General features: G+C 34.3%; 2 protein-coding genes across 3 annotated transcripts; both read right to left on the reverse strand.

Annotated features, from left to right (window-relative positions):
• Positions 1–708: 708 nt before the first annotated feature.
• Positions 709–7,680, reverse strand: LOC106099363 (protein rolling stone-like). Of its 2 annotated transcripts, none has more exons than XM_013277890.1 (5): positions 7,618–7,680; positions 6,292–6,569; positions 3,457–3,567; positions 1,649–1,847; positions 709–1,504 (listed from the first exon to the last, which is right to left on the reverse strand). In XM_013277890.1, exons 1-5 carry the CDS (start codon positions 7,635–7,637, stop codon positions 1,291–1,293), a joined length of 822 nt encoding a protein of 273 aa, XP_013133344.1. In that variant the 5' UTR covers positions 7,638–7,680; the 3' UTR covers positions 709–1,290. The 2 variants fall into 2 exon arrangements, with proteins under 2 accessions (XP_013133344.1, XP_013133343.1); XM_013277889.1 differs by having other exon boundaries at positions 7,558–7,643.
• Positions 7,681–8,249: 569 nt separating this feature from the next.
• On the reverse strand, positions 8,250–11,741 carry LOC106099251 (protein rolling stone-like). The gene is made up of 4 exons (XM_013277723.1): positions 11,355–11,741; positions 10,789–10,899; positions 9,712–9,901; positions 8,250–9,009 (listed from the first exon to the last, which is right to left on the reverse strand). The coding sequence occupies exons 1-4, from the start codon at positions 11,665–11,667 to the stop codon at positions 8,787–8,789; spliced, it is 837 nt and encodes a 278-aa protein (XP_013133177.1). The 5' UTR covers positions 11,668–11,741; the 3' UTR covers positions 8,250–8,786.
• Between the last annotated feature and the right edge of the window lie 247 nt (positions 11,742–11,988).

Below are 11,988 nucleotides of genomic sequence, written 5' to 3' on the forward strand. Positions count from 1 at the left end.
TTACACACGCTAACAAACATTCATCCATCCAAACTTTCGTATTTATAATAATTAGTAGAAGTAAAATTGGTCCCCGAGAGCGCATATTTTCGAGTTTCAATTAAATTGAAATACCAAGAATATTTCTGATAGTCCCTTTGGGTAAAAAATAAAACAAACCAAGTGTTTATTTACTTTTTTAATATAAAAATTAAGACACTTAAAGTATACGTACAGTATACAAAAGTTCTCAGTACCTATTACTAAAATATACCTTTCATAATACAATTTCCTGCATTAATATGGAAATTGGAGAAAAGTCAACTCCAAATATACAAAACACATAATTGTATATGTGAATAATAAGGACATAATTTGTGAAACAATGCTTTGCACGAAAATTTGCGAGAAAGTATCGACTTATATGACATTTTTACAGCGCCCCCTATGGAGCATTAAGACCACCCACACGCTACCTATATTTATTGTGCAAAATTATGATAATATCGAATTCATCTCGATATACGTATAAATGCCTGCTTTTGTACACAAAAAATATGGAGCCTCAATTTTGCACAAGAATGTTTCAAGTTATCCTAAAACTTAGAGGTTACTTATTGTAAATTTGGCGATTTTTTAAGTCTAAAATTATATATGGATTTTAGCAATAATAATGTTTACATTAGATTTATAATAATTTTATATTATTAAGATATTAGAAAACATGTATACTTTTTAAATCGTTTAATACTTTAAAATTGTATGTAAGATATTTCGATAATAATATTTTAAATATCCAGAGAGCACAAGTATTACGTAAATTGTATTTGAATTTATGACTTAAAATAATAATAGTTGTTTCACGTTCAGTTGTTTTTAACTTTTACACAAAATTATATACAAAATGTATGGACCATAATATTGTAATTCGATGTTTACCTACGGAAAAGGTTCTTAATGTACAGGCATTAAAATCCACTAAAAACGCAAATGATTCTTTTAAATAAATCTAATATAGAAAGTACATATTATTTTGAATTATTGGTAGTTCATCACAATAGGCAACATTTTAGCCTATCACAAAAGTCATAAACATGGCCAGTCATAAAATTAAGTACAACGACATACAAATAGTACGGTGAATCTCTCCTATTGTAACGGCTGTATAAAGACAATGTTGCTATCCTTCACTACCTCATAGAAACAAAAACAGATAGCAATATTGTTTTATACAAAGGTCACGTCAGAAATTTACAGAAACGTTGCACGATTACGCAATACAATCTGTAAAAATAACGATTCGACAGATAATCATACGATATGCGTGTGAGGATCGGGCGGAGTTAAAGGCAAGGAATGACTGGTGGTACGTATCGTTGCTAGGGAGAGTTTCTCTCTGCACAAAGTTGTGCCCCAAACCAATACGTAGATCACTATTAAACAAGCGGTGGATGCGGCCACCACGGTGCCAGCACGGCCGCCCTGCCGCCAATCCAATATTTCATATATGAAAGGGTAGCCATTCCTGGAAAAGAAAAAAAAATCATTGAAAACAAATTAACAGAAAAACATGGAAAATGCGGTATATAAATATTTTTTCATTGGTACCGATACATGGCAACTTTTTTGAAGATCACAGTCTTCATTGACGAGTAAATCTTATACTCACCCATCGGTTCCCCCCGCTGCATAGTAGACGCCGGAAAATGCAGCATACCATAGGCCGACACCTAACGGCTGGTACACGTGGAGAAGCCGCACGGGAGTGCGCGCCGCCAGCACCTCCACTAACGTAATGCACGAATTTATGCCGTGCGTCGCCACGTCTAACCAGATGTCGCCCTGTGCACTACCGTCATTGGTCTCATCTGTAATTAAATAAACATATTAAAACTTGTATCACAGTACCTCCTAACGCTTCTACTTAACTTTTCTAACCATCTGTTAAGTGTGTATTTAAAACATATGATTAAAGAGAGGGTTCATGGTGTCTTTGATTTCGTAGATTACTCAATTTTTCTTACTGTAGTGAAAAGTTTATGGGATTTATAAGAAAATACATTTTGATAATATCCACTTAATTGCTATTTACAACGATCTTTACTGCGAAATCATAATTTAGGTCGTAGTTGCCGATTACCACATCCAACAATATGACTGGCGCTAGCATCGCGCGACTCGCAAAGACACACACGACATTCGCACTTTGTACTTTTCCATTTTACATCAAAGAATTCTAATACATGTGCTTTATGATAGGCTGGCCTGCAAACACGAGGGAGCGCGTTTAATCTAGCGATGAATGAGGCTAGGGGCTTCGACATTGCCTATGGAAAAAGAAAACATAAGGGAACAAACACGGATAAAGTAGCTTCGTGATCCCACCCGCGATGTTCTCCGGTCTATTGTTCACAATTTTTTCCATAAAAAAATATAATTAGACGCTCGTAACCCAGAAGGATAAGTAGATGTTGATTATTTACGTCGTTTTAGGCTACGTTGTAGATTTACCATGTCCAAATAAAACATGATTTCTTATGAAACCGGTTATTTGTTATGGATTATACTCATAAACAATTTTTTGTTATAGCGTTTAGACACATCACATGAAATTCAAATAAAAAATACTTCAGTGTGCAACTATCATTGTTATCAGCCATAATAAAATTGATGGACGGACTTCGTTACACGGAAACGTAAGTAGTTAAGCTTGTAGTTAGATAACGTATAAAGGATTATAACAGATATCGGGAATAATTCGGGATCTCATTTGAGTAGATAGCAATAAATTGGATTGTAATGTAATGCGTGGCGTAACTGTCGAGTCATTCTCTTGATATCATCTATCGAATCATTACAGAAAGAAAAACCCGAGGGTTTTTCATAATACAGGAATAAGTGTACAAAGTAAAAACGGACAAAGTAGCAAGAGCAGTCGTGAGCCTCGTAGCTATAGCCTTATCAATATTATGACGGTATAACGAAGGATATGTACAAGGAAATAAAACAAATTGGAGACACTGTTAAGTTAAGGCAGCTAAATTTTGTTAAACTATACGCGCTAATTTTTACAATTTCCAGCACAACCTTCATTTGTTTTGGTGTCACGACGTTTACGAAACTGTTTTCCAGTGGATGCAATAAATAGTTATGTATTAACTCGCTCCCATTTGAGGTTAAGGTTAAATGATTAGTGTAATAACGACGACTAAGGAAGTGTCTTCTATTACAACATCAAATACGTAAATATTGGTTTCACAGATGGTAATAAATAAAAAAAACATGCATTTGAACATCTAGCTGTTATGTGTTTTAATTTTCGTTTAAACTATACACAACGTATCCTTAACTTCTGATAGTTGAGTAAGGTTTAAATCAGAACAAATAAATGCGTTACCTGCAACGTTTCAATTCCACTAATTTGCAGTACCAATATATTAAGGTCTTCCGATATAAAATGGTTCGACATATACTAACCAGGATCGAAGAGCAGTATCCAGTAGAGGAGTGTGATCATGATGGCTATACTGACAGTTATGTTGTATATCAGCCAGTACATGCTCACGTACCATGGCAGTTCCACTGCGTCTGGAACAATATCGCAACATTGATAATAACAACATTTGTAGTACCAGGCAACAATATAGCAAGTATGTAATTATTTTTTTACTAGCTTTCGACCGCGACTTTGTCTGCGTTAGAATTAAAAAAAAAGCAAGTAGCCTATGTGTTCTTGTAGACTATTCTCGAGATCCCACAAACATCCATCTAAATTTTCGTTTTATAACATTGGTAAGATTTTAAGCATCAAAATGATTTAAAACAAATCTTGAGCGGTGTAAAGATTTGACATTTTCCTCACTGCTGGATTGTCACGTATGGTAGGTAAGTATGTACAGCAAACATTGATAATGTCTTTAGGTCGATAAATTTAAGAATCATCAGTCTCAAGAACATTCTCGGAATGATAACGTGTTGTATTGTCGACACTGTTTTTTTTTTTAATTAAATTCGGCTACCTATACAGAGAAATAATTATTTTTGAGTTCGGTATTATTTCTTATTAAAACAAGCACTTTTATCATTTCAACATTTAAAATAATATACTTGCTAAAATTCAATACATTGGCTGTAATTTATGAATTCATTTATATAAAAACTAAATGATAAATTTTAACGAAACTTGATATTAATTTAACTTTTTTAGTTGTAGACATCAAGCCATTGTTTCTTATATCAGGTGCATATGTCAAAGTTCCTGGTTAATAAGTTATGTCATAATGTAAGCATGTGGGGCACGTGGTGCTTGTGGGGCAGGTCGAGGCAACGTCGCGATGTTGCACGCTCACCGGACTATAAAGCAATAGTGACTGACGATCTTGAGAATTGCATCAACTACGCCACCTACTGGCGATGGAAAGTTACATAACGCAGCAATAGTAATACGATGGCTTAATGAAGACAGTCTTTAACTAAATTTATAAGAAAACTAGTTTTCACCCGCGACTTAGCGAGGAGTTAAAAAACCGTAGTAAGTAGCCTATGTGTCCTTCCGGGCTATCCTCTCCACCTTTGCCAATTTTATCGAGATCCGTTCAGCCGTTTAGGCTACAAACTCTAACAAACATCTATCTAATCTTTAGCATTTATAATATTAGTAAAAGTAATTTTAGCAATAATATTTATTTATATGGTTGAATAGGGTGTTTAATTTGTTTGCTTTTAAATATAACAGATCAATCTTTGCTATCAATTGAAGTAGTCGATGTGTAATCGATAAGGTAAGCAAATTATCTAAGTAAAGATAAAATCTTTGATTGATAACGTCATAAGTCAGTAAAAGAAAATCTTTTGTTCAGATTTCAATCTTTTGATGTTCGGAACATACACGCTAAATGAAACCTTAAAATAAATTTTATAATTTGAACAATTTAAAACATTGCTTTGTTTAACAATTTAATTTATACAACGTCCTACAAGTTTAAGATTTAACAGGTTTTGCTTAAAACTTAAGCTAACAACAAGTTAAGAGTATTTCCGGTTAGTTATCAACAATATTTAACTGTTCATATCCGTTTTGACTTTTTTTAGCTGAACTGGAGTGTGAATTTGTAAACAAATGTACGAAGTAGATTGACTACGTTAGGTGAGTCGTGATAACGAAGCAATAACACGCTAGCATTGAAATTGAATTGTATTTGATAATGTTTATAAGGCTGTTAGAAAAGCTATTAAGGTGTGTAAGACTTTAATGAATTGAAAATATTTAAATATGAACCAACTGGTTTTCGCTCGCGACTCCGTCCTCGTGGAATTAAAAAAAACAGAAGTGAGTAGCCTATGTGTTCTTCCAGATTATCCTCTACATCTGTACTAATTTTCATCGAAATCCATTGAGCCGTTTAGGCTACAAACTCTAACAAACATTCATCCATTCATCTAAATCTTTTGCATTTATAATATTAGTATCTTAGCAGAAAGGAACAGTTAAATAACTTCTTTTTAAATACTAAAGATAGATCCAGAATTCATTTATTTTTACTAAGCTAGTGTAAATGTACGTTAAGGTTCTTATAAATTTGTTTCCAGGATACTTTAATAAACACATTTAATACATTTAATCTCACTGCTGGATCGAAATCCCAGGTCAGATATTACGTACATTAAAAGTGGAACGCATAGTCTTAGTACGCTTGTGATTCATGAATTCTTGATCCGTGATAAACTTTGATAGACTATTTCTTCGATATAGTAGTGACATACCAAGATTATATATAAAAGTAGGTGCTTTTAATGGGTTTAATGTTCCTCACCCCGAGTGCTCACTAGCTCGCATGAGAAACATAACCATTTGTTACCTTATTTCACAAAATGGTAATGTGCATTCTGTCGATAGCTTAATGTTTTAGTATCGGCAGTGACATCGTGACTTGCTTGTACGATTATAGACAATTTGGAAAGTAATAGATAACATATGATATACAAATAGTGTTTTTTGTATCGCAAATAGAATAAAAAACTCGACACTTGAAAATGTTCTGTTACAAACATTAAAATTAGATAGGGTGAAGTATGACTACGTCAACTAAGTTATTTTTATAATGTTTAACTTGCGTAGGTTAAGAAAACTACCGACTGGAGTAGCTTTTTGTATAAATGCATATGAAGTTTATTTAATTTTTTTAATGAATATTATGATGTTTGTACAAAACTTCTTAACTAAAGAATAGGATGTCAATTTAAGTTACAATTACCTAGTATCGATAAATGATGAAAAAGGACTATAATTTTTAAAATTTATGATTCACTCACCGGTAAGTGGTTTGCAAAGAGACATACAAGAGACGAGAAGTCCGCTGAGCGTCATCATGGTGACAAGAAGTAGGCCCCAGTTGGTTAGGTAGATGATCCAGTAAGGGCCCGCGCCCGCCACCAACGACCATATTAGGATACCACTGGCCACCGCCGCCAGCGTCAGCCGTACCACCAGCAGCGGCACGGGCGACTCGCCTCGCTGCCATGCCGACAAGTAGAAGTCGCTTAACTTATCGTGCGATGACACCCATAGTTCCGACAGCGAAAAATCCTTCCTAGAACATTTCACCATTTTCCTCACGGTACCGCACTTCCTCGTACTTATATCTAACCTCCTATTTCACCATATCCTATTATTCCTTAGTCTCTAACATACGAACGAGATAACCGTTTCACAACCACCGTCACGTAGAAGTGACAGATGCGGACAGCGCTTGATAGATTATTATCTTTATCGATAAACCAATAATATTATCGTTTATCCAATATATTCGCATAATCCCGTACTATTGTTAATCTGTGATAATATTTATTGTTAATTTCTGGTCGGTAAAAAAACTGAATTAAAAAAAATTGGCGTCGAGCGCGGTTATGTTGCGAAGTAAATTTCGTGAGTTTGTAGTGCAAGACGCAGCGCGCGGCGCGGCCGGTCGGTTTGCACTGTTGCCCGCCACTGCCATACTTGCGCAAACTGTACCGGAGTTTTTATGTAACCACTAACCAGTTGCTTGGCGAATACAAAACTCACTTTTCGTACTTCAATGTCAACACAGCCTCAATAAAATACGTCACCACTCACCACTTACACTTTTAGATAGAGCATCGATATTGTTACATGTACACGATGTGACAATCAGTTGTTTGAAAATACTTGGATTAGAGATCACTTTTATCTATGGATTTTAAAAGTTAGTAAAAAAAGACACAAAATTCTCACACAAATTGTATTACAGGAAAATTATGCGTGGATAAACTTTATAACTATCAAGATTGCTGTGTCCAACGGTTTGCAAATATTGGCTAATCTTCCGTTTGGGAAACCCAGCCCATGATTTCTATTCAACAGAAAGGTATAATAAAAATACCGTACCGACCAGAAATTGGACAATTCAACTGATATTATCACTGCTATGGATTTAATGCATTTCCATTTCACACGAAGAAAGAAAACAATAAGCTAAGGTAAGAACATCAGGATATAAGTTCCTACAATACGTAAGTCATGAGTAATTATATTTAATTAGTTTTACATTGAGAAATAACCTGATTGTTTGTATTTTAGACCTTCCTTTGTCTACATTAACTAACATAAGAAGTACCTACATGCAGTCGACAATGTACATTGTAAGTGCAAATCGGCGGTTCTAGGCACTATTTGCAAAATCACAACAATTACTTCTTCCTACGAAATATATCATAGTCAATCAGCTGTCTGTCGTATTGACATTCTCTATACGCGGAGTTGTCATGAACGACATTTAAGGAAAAAGTTTTTGCCATAAATTATTGTAAGTTTTTATGGAAATATCTATATTTATTCTAATACCGAACGGCAATAATTTTGAACAAAAGGAAGGAGTGTTCTATCTTAAACACTTATTTTGGGAAGTTCTTTCCTTTACATTTAAGGATAGCTTCATGCTTTTTTACAGAAAAACTCTTTCAATCTTACAAAATTCCTTTCGCTTGGTGCGGATATCAGATTTAGAAAATAAGTCACATTTCATATGAGTCGTATATTTTATAAAGTCGCATAAGCATACAATGTCAAATTTTGCAAAGAATGTATGTAAACGATTGTAGAAACATTGCTTACACGAGCATTTTAATTAACAATATGTATAAACCTATAATAAAGTGTTATAACTATGTAAGTTACATAACATTTTAATGCTGGATAGTCACGAGTGGTAAACAAAAACAAGATTTATTTCATTTGTTTATGTCAGTGGATAAAAAAAACACAAGAACGATTGTATAATTTATTTCACTACTCTCATATTGAACTTAACAACTATTTTACTAACATTAAAGTATACACGATAATCCTAACATTAACATTCAACTCGGATTTATGCATCTAACTCAAGGGCGCGCACTGATATGCGTTTTATTTCCGTTAAGCAGAATAGTGTTTAATAACAATTCAGCAAAGAGGTTGTGTCTGAATCTTTAATTCTAATACGCAATAGTTTCATAGTAATGTAGACTTATAACTTAATGTACATGACATCATTTGTAAGAAAACTATCAAAAAAATATGCTACATAAACCAAACATGTTTTATATCGGGAATTTCAGCAGGTACCGGCAATGTTACTGTAGGAGATGGTAGGACGTCTGCCCAGGGCGTCTAACATAAAGAGAAGCCAGAGGTGCAAATGGGCGCCTTCTTCGTATGGGTTTGTATTACATTTTAGGGCGCAGCAGAAATCTCGCCCAGGTAATGCAAAAACCGGCTCTCTCTGTTTAAAGAAGCGGTAAGTTCCTGGCTATGTTATCGTTTGCGTTTGTGAGCGCAATGGCATGCCTTCTTCTATATGCGTGATGACGGATCGCCTAATAACCCTCGTGGCGATAGCATCGCGTATCGCCGCTAGACCCACCACCGCAAGGTGCAGAGCGATAAGTAGAACTCCAGTTATCGCCACCATCGCCATTGTTGAGCCCGGTTGCGACCAGTTAATCACCGGGTATATCCACGGATTTCCATTTCTGGAAAATATAAAACGTCAGCATATGTCTTCACCAAAAGGTTTGAAAAATTACGATATGCTGTTGCACTTCCTCCTTTTATTATCATTGTTCTATTAATTGTTGTAATTGTCCACTATGTGCACAGTGTATTGAATTGTAATCTATAGACATTGTAATATTATTTTTTTTAGACGGTCTTAGAGCGGATATAAGTTTTATACAAGTGTATCAGTGAGAACCTACATTTATAGTAAAAGGTCGCCGTATATCATATTTGTTTAACATGCTCTATTTTACTGGTTGGTTTGATGTAGAGGTTTGTTTAAAATTTTAACATGGACTATGTTTATACATTTCTAGTTCTGCATTTGAGGAAAATGTTTATAAATTTAATTTCATATTATGATAATACTTCATACCTCCGGTTCTTACAGAGCGTGGAATGTTTTGGCGATTATTATGAAGTCTATTGGAAGAGTTGTGATAGCAACGATCATATGTGTACGGTTATCAGGTATAATTTAATAAATTAACTACTAAATTAATGAATTACTTTACTGTAGATCTTTACTGTACTACAGGAATTTAATTTACGGTAAAGTCTCTAACGTTACGATAAAACAGCAAGTAAGGAAAAAATCAATACAAAAGGTTCAATCTAATTTCCGTTTAGACTTTCAGACTAAAAAATGAATGAATGTACATGCCATTTGTACTCACGCATCTACTCCACCAGCCAGATAATATACAGCACCAAAAACTGCGTAAGTCAATCCAAAAATCATAGGATGATAAATATGCAGTAGTCTCGAGGGATGGGACGCGGAGACTAATAGGAGGAACATCACTAGTGAGTTCAGACCATGGACAGCCACGTCCAGACCATGGTTTAACTCCTCTTCAAAACCCGCTGCAAGAAAAAGTATTTTTTTTAAGTATAAACACAAATAGAATAAGCATTTTCTATATGTTTACTCAGTATGTGTACTGGGCAATTAATAATGTTAATATTTTTTAAAATATCTGGCAGTCATAAAATACGCAGAAGAATAAAAAATCTTTATTCTTTTTGGTAGCCGGCTGAATCGGCCCAATCATGAAACAAGAATGATATACTGGGATTATTACAGGCACAACTGTAAATATGATTTATTCAGGGTTTAAGAACTCACACTTTTATTTGTGTTTAATCAAACTGTTGTCTATAGATTAATTGACCTCATAGACTATTACTTGATCTCAATTGTCAGACAACTGCAACAAACTTTACAATATACGTGTACTATACACGTATGGTATAAAATGTACCATTCTTGTTATCAAAAGGTTTTACACCATTACGTGTTACACCATTCAAAGATTTTTACACAAATCTACGTAATAGGAATCATTTTTACAAAACAAGATTATTCTTATCCGAATACCCATCATCATATCTGAGTCGATTCATGTTCTTACCATAATGTTTATATCGTTAGGTACAATAACGAGTAATGGAACGAACAAGGCATTAAATTCTTATTAACTCTGTTAGAGGTCACGCATACTACATTTTAAAAATATTATGGTAAATGTTTGTAGCCAAATTGTAAGTTTTCTCATGATCTACTCACGGGTTAATGGATTTGCGAATTGAACTCTTATAAGTTAAGAAATACAAGCTACGTAGTTTAACTTGGTTTAGGAGTAAAAGGGAAATTATTAGAAGATTTTTTTATGTTCAATCTTTTATAAAAAATACTTGCCCGAATTAGATTTATTTACCAGAGGTTTATGTTTGGATACATCATACCTTACCTTCGTATAGTATGGTCCAATAAAACACGGTAATCAGAAAGGCGATGGGCACTGCACTGTTATAGAAAACCCAGTAACTTTTTACATACCACGGCAATGCAAATTCTGCGCCTGTCAAAACAGAATAGCAAATATTATAATTTGAAAATATTTTACTTGGTGAGATAATGTTTCGGTGGTTAGTGTTTCGTTTTTAAACTTCAACATAAAAACACTTTTTTGTGTAAGAGTTTAAATTAATCTATTATAAGTATTACTTTAGATTAATTTTTCAGGAGATATTACTCGGTTATTTCAGTGCATTATTTCCTTTTTTCAGTGGTGTACTATTAATTTCTTTACTTTCAGTGGAGGCTATTATGAATGTAATCTGTAAAAAAGTCATGATAAATCGACTTGTTAAGCGGACGAAATCGCAAATTAGGTCGAAAGATAAACAGTTACTCAAACAGCCGGCGGCGTCTCGATTCCTAGACAAAATCGATTTTCTCAACATCCTGATTAAATTGAAATATACCTTGTAATATTTAATAATTATTGATTTTTAATAACTTTCTGTATCTTACCAATTGGTCCGAAGAAGTAACACCGCGCAGATACAACAGCCGACATCGCCGTTGCGACTGTATTTAGGGTGAGTCCCCAGTGCGTTAGGTAGATGAACCAGAAACCAAACTTTCCCATGAGGCCGTACATTATCATTGAACTGAGCAGTATACCAAGCGACGTTAGGAACAGAAGCGAGCGCCAAATGAACAGCGGCGTCGACGAGCGGTTTCTCTGCCAAACGCTCAGATAGAAACATGAAGGTTTTGAACATTCCAATCCGAGCATGCTCAACTGCCCCTCTTCCTTGAAATAACTCTTTATAGCACTCATTTTAACACAGAATGTAGTCGAATACTACTAGAGTATCTATACTATGAGATAGCACACGACTCGCACGTACGTTATCGGATTGACTCACATCGATTACAGTGCCAAAATAAATCGCGTTGGTTTCGTTACGAAAGGGCGTGTGTGATATGATACTGGGAATTGTATCAAACAATAATCGTTGGAAAATTGTTAATCTTAAGATTGGATAATGACAGAAGATAATGTTTTCTATAATTCCTTAACACCATGTATTTATTACATATCACTTTTAGTATAGTATAAATTATGGTTATTGTCAATATTCAAAAGAGTCCATTATAG

This window comes from Papilio polytes, unplaced genomic scaffold, assembly GCF_000836215.1.
Source record: "Papilio polytes unplaced genomic scaffold, Ppol_1.0 DF824135.1, whole genome shotgun sequence".
Lineage (NCBI taxonomy): Eukaryota > Metazoa > Arthropoda > Insecta > Lepidoptera > Papilionidae > Papilio > Papilio polytes.

What these genes read in the sequence shown, in the direction of transcription:
- LOC106099363 (XM_013277889.1), bottom strand. Translation starts at nt 7,604, where the DNA reads ATGTTAGTTAATGTAGACAAAGGAAGGTCTAAAATACAAACAATCAG. An exon ending in TCTAAAATACAAACAATCAG is followed by an intron (nt 6,570 to 7,557) that starts GTTATTTCTCAA and finishes GAAATGTTCTAG; the next exon opens with GAAGGATTTTTCGCTGTCGG. An exon ending in GATACTGCTCTTCGATCCTG is followed by an intron (nt 1,848 to 3,456) that starts GTTAGTATATGT and finishes ATTTAATTACAG; the next exon opens with ATGAGACCAATGACGGTAGT.
- LOC106099251 (XM_013277723.1), bottom strand. Translation starts at nt 11,667, where the DNA reads ATGAGTGCTATAAAGAGTTATTTCAAGGAAGAGGGGCAGTTGAGCATG. An exon ending in TTACTTCTTCGGACCAATTG is followed by an intron (nt 10,900 to 11,354) that starts GTAAGATACAGA and finishes CTGTTTTGACAG; the next exon opens with GCGCAGAATTTGCATTGCCG. An exon ending in TTGGACCATACTATACGAAG is followed by an intron (nt 9,902 to 10,788) that starts GTAAGGTATGAT and finishes TTTTTCTTGCAG; the next exon opens with CGGGTTTTGAAGAGGAGTTA.